Raw genomic sequence first — 15,758 nt, 5'->3', positions numbered from 1 at the left:
ATGTTTAATTCGTAATTATAAAAGCATCACAAATGTGCATATAGTTCACGGGAGTGATATACCCTGACAGGAGGTTGGTAAAGTGCAGCCATCTTGGGTCCATTGTCATAAAGTGTAAAGTTGCGTATGCTACACGATCCACGTTTTACTCTCAGATGCTCCTGTCTATACAAAGCATGTTCCCCAGTTTGAATTCCTTCCAGTGGCTCAATTAAGTAGACATTATTCCCAGCCGTAAGGGTGCCCCTAGAAAGCAACATTATACGTTGAGGTAAGCAATGTGTTTGTTAAAGGAAGATCAAGTTTCACAAAAGTTAGAGAGGAGGGAAAACCCAGCCCACAGGGGAAAAAACAGTTTGAACCAGTACTCTTATTTCCTAGTTTTCACTGGTGTTCCATTTTAAGGTGTACAAGACCAGTATTTATTTCCAGTCTTCCTTCTGAGAGGAGGAATACTTTTTATTCAAAATGCTTGCCTTTACATAAAAGTACAGAATGAGCAGGAATTTATTTGCTATTTCCTTGTCTTGGAGATGCTCAGTCTTCCTCTCTGAAAGGCCCAGTTTTTCTTTATTCTTTCACAGGATGTGGGCGTCGTTGGCTGGGGCAGCATTTATTGCCTATCCCTAAGTTCCCTTAGGAAGTTGGTGGTGAGCCTACTTCTTGAACTGTTGCAGTCCATGTGGTGCAGGTACACCCACAATGCTGTTAGGAAAGGAGTTCCAGAATTTTGGCCCAGTGACAGTGAAAGATGGTGATATATTTCCATGTCAAAAGGGAATTAGAAAAATACCTGAAAATATTGGGAAAAGGAGTAGGGGGAGTGGGGGGGAGGTGTCCACTGAAGAGCCAGCACAGACATGATGGACTGAATGTCCTCCTTCAGTGCTGTATGATTCTATGAAAGTTACCATTTTCTTTCGGAGTAAATAGTTCTTCACTAAGACTTTCCTTGCAGTTTGAGTTTGAAAGACTAAAATTTGCAATGGTTTTGAGAAAGGCATGTGATCAAAATAACAGTTTGTTTATTACACTTCAATTTGAAAGCAACATTTTAAACAGACATTGCTAATTTAAAATAGTTTCAGTTCCCCTCGTCCAGTTACACTGAAGAGTTTCTTATGCCAGGTTAATGCAAGATCATTTGGAAATCCACTCCAACACAGCTCCCAACTATTGGTTGTTAACTAAATATAGCTTAAATCCAGATGAATTATAGCCCTTATTTTTTGTGGGTACAAATGAATTATTATTTCACTGCCTTCCTCGAGCAGTTTTATTGTTCAATCTGCAGTGTAGTGAATGAATACTTCTTTTCAGACAATTTCTATTGTTCACTGTAGAATGTTTTTGGCAAAGCTCCACAAATTGGCAGCCATTTCCTCATGCCAAATATACTGTACCTTGTACAGACTGGTCCGTTATTCCCTGTATATTAATCCATCATGTCCTAACTGTAAATCAGAGGCTGTTAAACTACACTATTTTCCAATGTTTAAAAAAAAAATCAAGCCACTTTATACTTTAACTCAGATTTTCTTACCCAGAGATTACGGGCAGGATTTTTACCTCGTTGGGCAGGCCTGGGAGTGGACGCAGAACCGACCACCGCCTGCGATCAGGCCCTGACCGCAATTTCACACTGGCTGGGCAATTAACGGCCAGCCAGCGTGAATCAAGCGCTGCAATGCTAAGTGCTGCCGGTGGGAGGGGGACGAGCACGGAAGTTCATACATACACACAGGTGCCCGCACTGAAAGCTTCCTGAAGGCACAGAACTGCCTCAGGGAGCTGAAGAATTTTAAAAACGTAAATAAAGAATTTAAAATTGTTAAAAATATGTCCCTCATGTGACAGCAGCAACGTGTTAAGAATGAGTTTTAAAAGCTTTTATTTTTTTTAAAAAATCGCTGGTCAAAATCTCATCCTGCCTGTGGATTACGTTTTGCAAAAGTTGCAAAGGTCGCTTGGCTTATTCGCCCACCCACTAACTGGATGGGCAGCAAAAAAAATCTGATTTATTTAACTGGTTAATGGCCTTAATAAGCCGCTTAATTGTTGGCGGGTGCACTGCCGCCTCTTGTGCTCTCCCGCTGAGCAAAACATCGCAAGAGTGCGCGATGACATCAGGACGCTCGCTTGATATCATGGTGCTTCATTTAACGCTCATGCGTGTTGGGTACACACCGAGTGAAAAATTCTGGCCTCAGTGTCAGTGTAGCTACACAGATTATCTTCCAACCATATGGTTGGAAGACAAAGTACAAAGATAGCTATTATTAAATTGAGCTATCACTGGTGGAAGTGGGTCTCATTGGTCTTGGTCTGCCCTAGTGCATCTTTTTGGTTAGATATCTCCATTTAGAGACAGGGAACACCATCTTAAATCACCCCCTCAAACAGGCCCAAACCTCAACTTTCCATTCACATTTGTTAACAATGAAGGAAATGATGGATCAGCTGAACAAGACTTCTGTTGTCAATTGGGTTCTTGGAGGAAATAGGTAGGATAATTATCAATAAAAAGGCAGCTTAAAGAAAGCTATTATATACCTGAGTCCAGTGCAGGTGCTGATACTGGCAGAGGAATCACTGATGCCTTCAATCACACCATGGTAATTACAATGATCCTGTGACAAATCACACCATTGCAAATTCAAATATCAACAGAATTCTATAATGTAAAACACTTTAATTACATCAACCATTTGTTATTAAATAAATAGCAAAGAAATACCAGAAACTGTGGTGTTGCTACCACTTCAGTTCCATTTTCCAAGTAATGGGTTTCAGAATAATGCTTGACCAGTAGACCCCTGTTAAAGCACAAAGTAAATGAATTGGAGCTGGACCGAGGAGTTTCAATAAGAGTTTGAGGGTTGATACGGCTCTATATAAACTTGCATACTTACATTTTGAAATTAAGCCTCAGTACATTGACTTCTACGCTAACTCACTCTGTGGAGCTCTTTACTTCCTCCTGCTTGGCATGGCTTAATCACTAGCTCTTAATCCAACTCACCTTCTTTCTCTGTAGTTTCAACTTTGGTGGTATCCTACCTTATGGTGGCCCTTCACTTGGGTTTCTCTATTATAATACAACTAAATGCATCCAACCTGCTTAGAGACCCAAGTGCATAATTCTGAAGAACTAAAGGATCTTTGATTAAAGTTTTAAAGGCTTCATCCATTCATTTTCCATCATAATATGAATGGAAATGTGCTGGGAATGGTATTTTTACTATAAGTTGCTGGATCTCTGATCAGGTCAAAGAATTAATAAAAAGTGGAATATTCAGCTTGAGTAGTTTAACAGTTGTATCTTAAGTTTACTAATTTATTAGACGGGCCAGTGCAATTTGTATTGTATACTTAAGCAATCGCCTACATGGTCAGCAGAATAGATCATATTTATCCTTTTTGGGATATTAGTACAAGAATGTTTAATCCATTTGGCTAACACTCTTCCATTCACAATTCGTCTTAACACATTTAAATATGCTAATATCATGAACAGTCATTCTCGGTTTATATTGTCCTCACTACAATAGCTTTGATTTATATAGTGCCTTTAATGTAGAAAAATGACCTAAGTTGCTTCACAATGGTATAATAGGAAAAAGTGTACTTGGAGCTAAACAAGATGTGAAAGCTTCATCAAAAAAATGGGTTTTAAGCAGAGTCTCAAAAAGGAGGAGAGAGTGGACAAGTTTAGTGAATCAGAATGTGGAGCCTAGAAAGCTGAAGGTACAGCCACCTGTGATAAGGTGAAAGTAACAAGGGGTTTAAAAGAGGCCAGACTTGTAGGAATGGAAATGTTTGGAGGGGGCACTGGAGGAGGTTACAGAGACAGGGGGTAATGGTGCCATGGAATGAATTACAGATTTGGGAGTTAGAGGACGACAAGTCAATGTAGATCAGGAAGGACTGGGGCATTGGTCAAGGGAGCTGGTTCAGTTTTATACGAGCTCAGATTGGAGGCTGGTCTGCATAAGCCATGTAATGCACAAGCCTGAAGTCAACAAAGATAAGGATGGGCAGAGAGAAGGGTGGAGGTCAGCAATGTCACAGAGTTGGAATTAGGTAATCTTAATAATGGAGAGCCTGCAGGGTTGGAAACTCAGCTCCGAATCAAATAAGATGCTGAGGTTATGAACACAATCAGCTTCAACCTGAGACCCAACCCAGGTAGGGTGATGGATTCGGCAGCGCTGGTTCTGGAACTTCTGGTAGTGGCCAGTTGATGGTTTCGGTCTTCTCAGTGTTTAACTGGAGAAAACTGGGGCCCTCCAAGACTGAATGTTGGGTGAATAGTCTGACAACAGAGTGGAGGAGGAGTCAGTAGAGCTGGGTGCCATCTGTGTATATGTAGCTTATGGTGTACCATTCTCAGCGATCCCCTCCATGGTTAATGGCCCACTCAGTCTCTCTTGTTTGTCTCACTCCACTTCTTTCCAATTGGCTGGATATTTATATCAGAGTCAGGATGTTCTGTGGGTCTCTTTCTAGTTCTGTGTTTCTTAGTGGTATTTTCCCAATCTTCTGCTGTCATTGCTGTATGCTTTTCAGTTTCTCTGAATTCTACTCTTTCCTGAGATTATATTGTGAGATATAAGCATTTAACTTAGTCACTTTAAGTGCCTCCTCCTCCGTTACTTTAACAGAAATGTTTAAAGTGAATGAGTTAATACTTCTGCTGAGATATAGCCTCAGGGCCTCAGTCTTATTCTTAGAATCACAGATTAGTTTTACCACCATCACATTTCCTGTGTTCCTTAAACTGCCTTCCTTTTCAGCATTGCTATCTTTGAAAAACGTTGCAGTCAACTAACAAGGGTATTAACCAACATGTTGTGCTCTTCCCACATTAAACAAGTATGTATTTTCTGACAAACCCAGAGAAATTTTTGTGCTGGAACAGGTCACAAAAATCATTCTTTAAAAATAAGGCATTAGTAATATGGTATAAGAGTTACAATGTACTGTTCTCTCCAGGTGCATTCAAACTCCTTTTCTACAAGGACCCAGTGTGCTATCCATCCACTGCAAAAGGCTTTAATATGAACTGTACATAACCATGATAATACCAATTTCATTCATGCAACACACTCGAGTTAAAACGGTGGTTTGTACCGACTAGAATGTGCACCAATGGGATCAAGCTGCCAGCGAGGGAATGGGTTTAACTTATATTAAAATTTATTTTTATTTCAAAACTTATTCTAAACCACCTTATGTCTGAGACTAAATGGCTGCTCAATTCATCCACACTGCCTGGTAGGAGCTAACAGAAAGTACAAGTGAAAAATTAATTTAAACTATTTGTTTTGTGGAGCTCCAATACATGATGGAAGACTGGGGGACTCCAGAAAGTGCAGCAGCTGAGCCATGACCAGTGTGCACTCTCCCAAGCGTTGTCATTGCTTTAAGTCGCAATAAAATGCATTACCCCCCAAGTGCTGGACACACCTCTATACAAACTAAATCCCTGGCTTGCAAAGCAGACACTGACCCTTTCAAACAGCAACACAAAAATGTACCTTTACATAAAAGAAAAACAGTCTGCTGTCCGAAAACAACTTAACAAGAAAAGTCACAACCTTACCCATTCTTTTCAAGATGAACCAAGAATTCCTTCCCTTCCAGATTTATGGAATAGGTGACTTTTTCTGGATAGACGATCTGAATAAATGAAGGGAAAAACAAACGATATTGTTCTGATAATCAAGACTACCCACTGGGTAAGAGTTTCTCTGGAGCAGCAGCGCTATGGATATACTTGGAGAGGTTTCCTCTGTTCAATACTTATATTGAAACTGTAGCACTGAGGGAAAAGCTATATGTAGTAACTGAAGAAATTTTATCACAAATGCTTTTGCAACGTGTATAATTACTTGCTTCTAGGTAATCTGGCCCATTTTATGGTTTTACAGTTTCCCTTTAATATCTTTTAATGGTTAAAGCACAATCCAGTAAAACTTGGCTGAATTTTATTTGTGAACTCATTGGCAACTTTCACACCAGCATCAGGTGTGTACTGCTTTTTTTCAGGAGAGCCTTGGGAATGCAGGAGTATATATTAATAGTTTTCAGCACTTAACCGCATCCCTACTGCTTGCCAGCATCTTGAATCTGCTTGGCTCAGTAGCAGCATTCATATCTTGGAAGCAGAATGTCATAGGTTCTATACATTGACATAAATGGCTGACACTTCATTGCAATACTGAGGGGATGTTGCATTGTCAAAGATATTATCTTTTAGATAACAAACTGTCTGTTCATTTTTTTCCCCCAGGATGTGGGCATTGCTGCCAAGACTAGCATTTATTACCCAACCTTGTTGCCTGCCATGCTTTGACATAACTGAGTGGTCTGCCAGGCCACTTCAGGCGACAGTTAGGAATCAACCACATTGATGTGGGAGTCACATTAGCCAATCCAAGTAAGGATCTTCCCTAAAGATCAATAGTGAAACAGTTGGGTTTTTATGATAATCCAAAAGCTTCATGGTCACTTTTATAGATAGCAATTTTTTTTTGGAACTGAATTCAGTTCCTAAACTCATATTCCGATTCCTCCATTTCCAGTCCAGGGCTTCAGATGAGCTGTTTAACTGAGGCCTTGTCTGCCCTCTCAGGTGAACGTAAAAGATCCTACTTTGAAGAAAAGCAGTTATCCTACTGCACTGCCCAATATTTACGCCTCAACTAATATCACTAAAACAAATGATCTGGTCACTTGTCACTATTGCCAATTGTGGGATCTTGTTCTGCGCAGAATGACTTCCATGTTTCCAACATAAGATTATAAGAAGTAGGAGCAGTAGTGACCATTCGGCCCACTCAGTCATTCAGTAAGATGAGGCTGATCTAAATTTGGCTTTAACTCTACTTTCCCGGCTGCCCCTCCATAGCCCTTCACTCCTCGTAGATCAAAAATTTAACTCAACCTTGAATATATTCAATGGCCTAGCCTCCATTGCAACAATGATACTTCAAAACTACTTCATTGGCTGCAAAGCGCCTTTGGGATTCCCTTAGATCATGAAAAGCACTATATAAATGCAAGTCATTCTTTTCTTTCTTTGGATTACTGGTCTATGACCCTAGATTACTCGTCCAATAATATAATCACTGCATTACCATATCCTCTTAGTGATGTAAAGGATTCCATATAACAACTTGCATTTATCTAGCACCTTTAAATGTAAGAAAATGTAAAAAAGATCTTCAATTGACTTCCCACTTTTAGAAATCACTCTGCTCCCCTTAAAGTTTTAGAATATAATATATACCACTTCTCTCTGTACTACCTCTAAAAAAAAAACCATGGCTGGAATCTTGTGAAGGGGGTCTCGGCCACAGTTAGAGAGGCACATCATCTTCCACTCAGGCACCTGACAGGCCAGCAGTGGGCCTTCCCCCAGCATCAAACACCTTGGATCTTCCACCCCATATTCAAAATTCATCTCGTATTTATCAGTTTCATCTAATAATCTGTCTGCATTGCCCTGAAGATTCATAGCTCTCTTTGCAATAAACCAGACTCCATGTTTTTGTGCCATTTGCAGTTTCTAATTTTGTATCCCCAATACATTTTCTATATTGACAAAAGCAATGGTTCCAACAGAGACCCTTGTAAGACACCACTGTTCACATCCCCTCAGACAAAACGCATTTATTAACCACCATTCTTTGTGCCCTTTAACCAACATTCTATTTATTTTTAAATTCATTCACAGGATGTAGGCATCAGTGGCAAAGCCAGCATTTATTGCCCATCCATGGTTGCCCATGAGAAGATAGTGGTAGGCAGTCCTCGTGGTGAAGGCACTCCCACAGTGACTTTCTTGTAGTGGTTTGATACACTAGAGGCTTGCTAGGCCATTTCAGGGGGCAGTTAAGGGTTAACCACATTGCTGTGGGTCTGGAGTCATATATTGGCTAGACAGATTAAAGAGGTTAGATTTCCTTTCTTAAAAGACATTAATAAATCTGATGTTTTTTTATTATAACCCAACAGTTACATGGTCACCATTGCTGATACTTTTTATTTTGACTTTTTTTAAACAAAACTTAAACAAAAATACTATTTAAATAACTTGCTTTCAATTCATCAACAAGCCATGTACACAGTGCCTTATCAAGTTACTTTATTTCCTATCTGATTTGTCAGATATGACTTGTCATTTGTAAAGCTGTGTTGGCTGTCCTAAGTTAACCCATGTTTTTTCCAGATAGGTGTGCATTTGACTCTGTATTATGTCATCCAGAAGCTTATCCACTGTGGATGTTAGTCTGACTAGCCCATTGTTCCATTGCTTTTTGAATGGGACAATTACACAGGCAACTTTCCAAGCCTCTGGCAAAACTTCGATACCCAAAGGCATCTGAAAGATTGTGGTCAAAACCTCTGCTATTTTCTCTCTGATTTTCCTGCTACTGGGGCTGCAGTCTTTTCAATTTGAATTCCACTAATTCTTTGTTTAGCCCAGTGTAGGAAACATTCTATCTAAACCTGGTACCATAATTGCTTTTAGGTGGCCCGCAGAGCTCAATGCTACACAACTGAGTGGCCCACAAAGCGATGATGTTTGGATACATATTGCCTTAATAGCAGGTTATTCCACTGCAGGAAGCATCACAGGTCAACCCAAGCCTGTCCTTTGACAAGTGCATGCATTTTCATATGGCAATGGGAACTCTGACCAATTTTTGCTTCCCCATTCTCTTCCCTGTCCCAAGCTCAGGACTCCTGTTGCCACTTTCATAGAGAAAAGCTAACAGCACAGACTGCAAATCGAACTCGAGACCTTGTCTGCGTGCTTTGGCTATTCAATGCCTTAACCAACTGCTCCATGCTTTCTTAGTTAACAGCACCTTTACTTGTACAATTTTCACTTGCTTGTATCCCAGTCATTCAGACAAAAATCACACATTTACTATAAACATATTCTAAAGATTTTTGTATTACATTCCCACCTCTGATCGGGACAGATCCCTTTTCCTCAGAATGGTGTTCATTAAACGAGGTTTCACTATTTCATATTGCTCTACCTCAGGAAGTGAATCAGACCAGGGAGAAAAGCCAGCTGCAGGGCAAAGCACGTCAGCAAGTTAGGAATAACCACAAACTTTGACATTTCAAATAATTAGTAACACTGCAATATATCTTTCATTAAAATGCATAAAAAACAAATTATGATTTAGCAACAAATCTGTCAACTATCAGTGCTCATTTAACAATTAAGGTCTGTGCAGATGGTTGTAGATGTGTAATTTTCACCGCAGCCTGCAGATTTAAAACCCATAACATTACTATAAGATTCTGAAAATAAAAATCAAGCAGCTTTAGTGTTCCCTTTTAACTTCTCTGTCTTCCCCAAAGTTTGGAGCATTTTAAACATACTTAATTGATGAGGTAACAGAGGAGATGGTGAAAATAGCTTTTAAAATAGTTTTGCCAAGAGTGTGCTCATTGTTTAAAATTCTAATACTTTGAAAAAAAATTAGATGTGAACGGATCAGTATTCGGGGTATGTTGGTGTAATCCAAAGATAAAAGGATGGAGTCAGAGGTTATTGTCCCAATGCTAACAACCAAATGGAGAAAGATTTTTTAAAAAAAAACGGAACTCTATTTATGTTGAATATACTACACTCATAAATAACGCGAGAATTTAAACTTACCATGTGCCGTGCACACAATCAATAACCCAAATGTAACAGAAATCCAGTGCATTCTGCCCTAGAATAGGGTTTCACCCTGCCGGACGCAGTCCTAAATATCACTGTCCAGCAAAATGGGTTGCTGAGTGAGGATCAGTACATTTACTACCAGAGTGACATATTGCTACAAACTCCGCCTGGCTGTTACCGCCATTGGTTTACACAAGCTCTAACCAACCAATCGACAAGAACACCAATTAGTCACAAAGTAGGTGGAAGTTAGGGTTGAAACTACGTGATCCCAAAGATCGCTTTTTTTTTGGAAAGATCCACCTCTTGAATTATTTCTCTTAACTGATATTTCTGAGGCATGTAAGAAATGGCTTTGAAAGCGAGGGATTTGGGAGGAAAGCCACTGGGAGAGAGATGAATGCAATGCCTGGGGTGCAGCATGGTTCCGGAAGGTTGCTAGTGGCTCATTCTGAGAGGAGCGGTTCTGTAGGGTTGGATTTTGGGGGCAGGGCAGAATCGAAAGGCTGAATCACGAATGAAACACAGGCAACAGACCCGGACCCGCTCCCGCACCCTTTCCAGAAAGCACGCTGTTGAGCAATCCCAGTATCGAGAATATCAGGGAATAGGAATTCGTGTCCACATTAATTCCTGATCAAATGCTCAACATAGACCTTGAGAGTGGGACAATAAACTCGCGCGTTCTTCTAATCGAGAAACTTGACTCCCAGTCCTGACCAACAGAATAGGGCTGAAGATGAACTGAGGTTTTTATTTTACACAATCTCTTAATCCTTTCAATATGAGAAGATTACTTGCCCCATGATACAAAAGTGGGGCAAAAAGATTAAGCATTTTCCTCCTAGCGCTTTCACTCAGATTGGGAAATGTGGGAGACATAGCACATTGTTGATGGGGTTCCACAGATTCGCAGCTCCAGTACACTAGTGTTGACGTCTCGAGTCCTCATGACCCTTCGACAGTTCTGTCGAAGGGTCATGAGGACTCGAAACGTCAACTCTTTTCTTCTCCGCCGATGCTGCCAAACCTGCTGAGTTTTTCCAGGTAATTCTATTTTTGTTTTGGATTTCCAGCATCCGCAGTTTTTTTGTTTTTATCCAGTACACTAGTGTTCGCTGGATGGCAAATAACTTCCCCAGAATGAGAGCAAATTGCCTTTGTTTGACTCTCGCACACCTTCTAGTGGTTGGTTAGAGATCTGAAGAACAGTCATAGGGACTCGAACTGTCTCTCTCCACAGATGCTGTCAGACCTGAATTTTTCCAGCATTTTTTGTTTGCGTCGTGGTTTGAGAACAGTTTTGCTTCAGCAATCGGCATGACCTACACTAGAGATAGGAGGAAGGAGGCAGGTCCTGAGTCCACCCAAGCCAGAACAGGGAACGGATCGAACCCCATGCTGCTGGCACCATCCACCCACTCACCCCAGCAGTACAAGTTTTTGTTTCAACATGCACATTGTGGTTCTAGAGCAATGAGCAGTGATGGTAGAGGGCCCAATTCTCTTTCATGGCCAACCTCTTCCACTCTTACCATATATGTTGGAAGGATTTAATCAACTTGTTCCACATTATGAACTAGTTCTGTCGAAGGGTCATGAGGACTCGAAACGTCAACTCTTTTCTTCTCCGCCGATGCTGCCAGACCTGCTGAGTTTTTCCAGGTAATTCTGTTTTTGTTATGAACACTCCTTGGTTATCAAGTCCTAAAGTGGGGCTTAGAACCCAGAGCTTCCTGGCTCAGAAGCAGGAACACTTCTACTGCACCACAAGACCTCCTTATGGAGGCAACATGAGAAAGATAAATAGAAAAATGGAATAAATTACTCCAATATAGTAGGAAATGGCAAAAGGAACTGGCTGGAAAATTGAGTCTTGGTACAAGGCAGGATGATGGCACAAAAACAGAAAAACCGGGAATGGTCCAGAAGTCAGTTTCTCTCTCCAGAGATGCTCCTCGACCTGCTGAGTGTTTTCAGCATTTTCTTTTTTATTCCAGATTTCCAGCATTTCCAGTATTTCTGCTTTTTGTAGGATGATGACAGTAGTAAATGCGCATGCTGCCCGTCCATTCAGCACTAAGCCGCTGCCCATGAGGGTGATGGAAGTGGAGACAATCAATCATTCAACAGGAAATTCGATAGACACTTGAGGGAAATAATTTTTCATGGCTACAGGGATAGAGGAGGGGATGGAACTGACTGGATTGCTCTGCAGAGAGCCAGCAGACTTGATGGACTGAATGGCCTGCTTCTGTGTCATTATGACTATGACATAATTCCTACCCAAAACACTAATCTGAAAAACAAGAGTTTGGCTTGAATACAGATAAGCATACAAACGTAAAAAAAAGCACTTCAACTGGGCAGCTTGTCTGTAGTTCTCTGATGATTATGTAAGGCTCCATAAATTGCATGTTTGAGTCTTTCTGGTCTTCCAATTATATTGTACTGAAGCAAAACCTCAAACTACAGAAATGTAAGTCTATTCCAAATGATACCATGTCCAGGACATCTTAGCCTGAATCCTCAATAAATCATAATTTTAAAAATCGTATATGTCCTGTACAGAGCAACCAAGTGAATGACTGAGTGGGCTAATTTTAGTTGCTCAGGTGAATTGCAAGCTCTGTCCATAGTTCCAGAACTTCAAACTAGCCAATAATCTTGTCACTGAAACTTTGAGTCATTAATAATATTGGTGAACCGATTCCTTTCAATAGAAACAGAATTCATTCACAAAATATATCCTTATTCATATTTTGCCTATCATTTTTCACTGCAACATGGACACGAAGTTGACCGAGCCACAGGAAATAGAGACCAGTGGTGAACAGTTGTTTTTCGGACTGGGAGAAGCTGTGTTGGGTGGTTCCCTAGGGGTCAGTATGAGGACCCCTGCTTTTCTTTAATATATTAATGACCCAGACTTGAGTGTGATAGGCACAGTTACAAAATTTGCAGATGACAAAAACTTGGAAGTATTGTGAACTGTGAAGAGAATAGTGAAAGACTATGGGAGGGCATAGACAGGCTGGCAGAATGGGCGGACACATAGCAGAATCACTTAAAGTGAGTGTGCAGGTACAGCAAGTGATTAGGAAGGCAAATGGAATGTTGGCGTTTATTGCAAGGGGAACTGCAGCTGTACAGAGCCTTGGTCGGATCACATCTGGAGTAATGTGTACAGTTTTGGTCTCCTTATTTGAAAAGGATATGAATGTGTTCGAAACAGTTCAGAGAAGGTTCATTTGACTCATTCCTTGGATGAGGGGCTTATCTTATGAAGAAAGGTTGAACAGTTTGGGCCTATACCCATTGGAGTTTAGAAGAATGAGAAGTAATCTTATTGAAACGTATAAGATCCTGAGGGGACTTGACAGGGTGGCTACTGGGAGAATGTTTCCACTTGTGGGAGAGACTAGAACTAGGGGACACAGTTTTGTCATTGAACTTATTCAAGACTGAGTTAGACAGATTTTTGAAAGGCAAGGGAGTCAAAGGTTATGGGGGGCAAGCAGGAAAGTGGAGTTGAGACCACAACCAGATCAGCCATGACCTTATTGAATGGTGGAGCAGGCTCGAAGGGCTGAATGGCCTACTTCTGCTCCTATGTTCCAGAGAAGGGTGAAGTGATATATTTTGCAAGGAAGAATGAGGAAAGGCAATATAAAAGATACAATTCTAAAAGGGGATGCAGGAGCTGAGGATCTTAGTGGCACAAATTGTTGTAGGTGGAACAGTAGGTTGAGAAAACAGTTAATAATCCATTCAGGGTCCTGAAATTTATAAATAGAGGCATAGAGTACAAAGGCAAGGAAGTTAATGTGAACCTTTATGAAACACTGGTTCAGTCTCAACTGGAGTATAGTCTCCAATTCTGGGAACCTTGTTTTAGGAAGGATGTGAAGAGACAGTGCAGAAGCAATTTATGAGAATGATTCCAGGGATGAGGGACTTCAGTGGAGAAGCTATGGCTGTTCTCCTTAGAGAAGAGAAGGTTGAGAGGAGATTTAATAGAATTGTTCAAAATCACGAGGGGTCTGGACAGAGTAGATAGGGAGAAACTGTTCCCATTGGTAAAAAGGTCGAGAATCAGAGGACACTAATTTAAGATGATTGGCAAAATAACTAAAGGCAACATGAGGAAAACAATTTTTATGCAGTGAGTGGTTAAGATCTGGAATGCACTGCCTGAGCACGTGTTGGAGGCAGATTTAATCATGGCTTTTAAAAGGGAACTGAATTGCATAATTATTTGAAGAGAAAAAAATTGCAGGGCTTCAGAGAAAAGACAGTGGAATGGGACAAGCTGAGCTGCTCTTGCAGAGAGCTGGCACAGACATAATGGGCCGAATGATCTCGTGTAAGGGGGTATGAGAGTCCCTTGTGGAGTTTCACTTCAGTTTGGAACCGTACTCTGGATGAACAGGAGTGAGTGGCTCAATACCCAAAAATATGTGAAAAATATATACATAAAATATAAAATGAAAGGAAGAAAGACAACTTTATATATGTACTATACATAGTGTATTACTAATATGTACAAGTACATTCTATATTACAAATGGTAACCCCAGGTTGGACTCTTCAAGACAGCTCCCCAAAATGGTAAAATTCCCTTTGGTTCATACATCAACATGTCTCCGATAACCTTGCATGGGAATGGACACTCCGGTTAGTCACTCTATCAATGGTCCTTCGTCCCATTTTGAGTGGTTGACTAATCCACTCCGACTGCAGCTCTGAATGTTGGAGGCCGTGCTCCTTTCACTCCAATTACTGGTTCCTTTCCAGCCTTTCGAGGCTCCTAGTCAGTCTTTCTCAAAACAAGGGTCTCGTAAACATAAGTTCTTATCAATTCTCCTCCCAGGCGCTGCAAGGTTTACAAGTTGTGCAAGATTCCAGTTGTTTATGCATCTTTTGATGGTGTCTCCCATCTGAAGGTGCATGTCCATCAAACAAACTCCATCCCCTTATTCCACACCATAGTTGACCACACCACGTGCAAGGTTATCTACTGTCCTGGCTTGTAGTTCAAAGGTCATCAAATGCATTAAGAAAAATGGCTTCTGCTGAACAAAAACAACTTTTATTTTAGTAAAGTCTAGCTTGAAAAGAGAAAACACTGAGGTAGACAAAATAACAGCTGTGACTGGCCAGTATGAAAAACAAAGGCGGTGATATTCTGGCCTTGCCATGGCCGGACCAGCCAAGAGTCCATTGACTTTCGGCGGGAACGGAAGATCCAGGTGGCGGGTGGGACAGGAAAATCCCAGCCAAAGTCTTGGGAAAGCAAGTCTACAGTTAATAATATCACACGAATTACTATTGATTAACTGCTTGACTTCATCAAAGCACAATCCCACTTAGTGTTAAATTAAGGTCTACAAAGTCGTTTTAAATATTCAATACAGGCTTAATACAGATTCTTTTAAAATCAAGAACAAAGCAGAAATAAAATGCATAAATAGAAAATTGCAATAATTAGTGGCTGCACTCCTGTGCTTTAACAATTCTATGATTCTACTCCCCCGGTAGACAAAGTGATTCTTCCCCTGCATTTAGTGGAAGAGTCATTTTAATTTCCTCCCCAAGTGTTCATGTGTCACTCCAACAGGAAATCTAATGACTCCTGAAGCGTCATAACTTTCTTACACTTAGATTCAAGGGTCACAAATAAAGAACAGCGATCTGGCCAAAATTTTGATTGAGTGGTATCAGCTGTGGAACTGAGTCAACGCTTTCAGGACAGAAAATTGTGCATCATTTTTTTAAAAAAATTGCTGTATCTTACTTGTAGAATTGAAGCTAGGCCTATTTACTCATGGCTACTTCTGAAAGGATTTCCTTTGTCTTTGAGCCTTGGATTCAGCAAATACATTATCTAAGGACATGGCTACTTCAGTAATTGTGTTCTGCCAACTTCCCGGAAGGGAGTGATCAACATAGTAATTGCATCGGATCTGGCCACATACCCCAGGCATTATGAATGCAAAAGAGCTGACTGAGGAAGCTGGCAATGCTATTATGTGTAATGGTAGACCCACCCAGAAACCTC

The 15,758-nt window shown here is 40.7% G+C and overlaps 1 protein-coding gene across 2 annotated transcripts in view; it reads right to left on the bottom strand.

Moving 5' to 3' along the window:
- LOC121270881 (zinc metalloproteinase-disintegrin-like crotastatin) overlaps positions 1-9,816 on the bottom strand; it is a 41,614-nt gene extending 31,798 nt beyond the window's left edge. For both annotated transcript variants that reach the window (XM_041176443.1, XM_041176444.1), the window contains exons 1-6: positions 9,689-9,816; positions 8,982-9,091; positions 5,606-5,682; positions 2,738-2,816; positions 2,554-2,630; positions 63-246 (exon numbers count right to left, since the gene is read on the bottom strand). In XM_041176443.1, the coding sequence (XP_041032377.1) occupies positions 63-246; positions 2,554-2,630; positions 2,738-2,816; positions 5,606-5,682; positions 8,982-9,091; positions 9,689-9,740 (579 nt within the window). In that variant the 5' untranslated portion in view covers positions 9,741-9,816. The remainder of the gene's footprint in view (positions 1-62; positions 247-2,553; positions 2,631-2,737; positions 2,817-5,605; positions 5,683-8,981; positions 9,092-9,688) is intronic.
- Between the last annotated feature and the right edge of the window lie 5,942 nt (positions 9,817-15,758).

The sequence above is a fragment of the Carcharodon carcharias genome, chromosome 28 (assembly GCF_017639515.1).
Source record: "Carcharodon carcharias isolate sCarCar2 chromosome 28, sCarCar2.pri, whole genome shotgun sequence".
Lineage (NCBI taxonomy): Eukaryota > Metazoa > Chordata > Chondrichthyes > Lamniformes > Lamnidae > Carcharodon > Carcharodon carcharias.
Note: the sequence above shows the minus strand (reverse complement) of the source record. Positions and strands in the feature narration are given on the sequence as shown.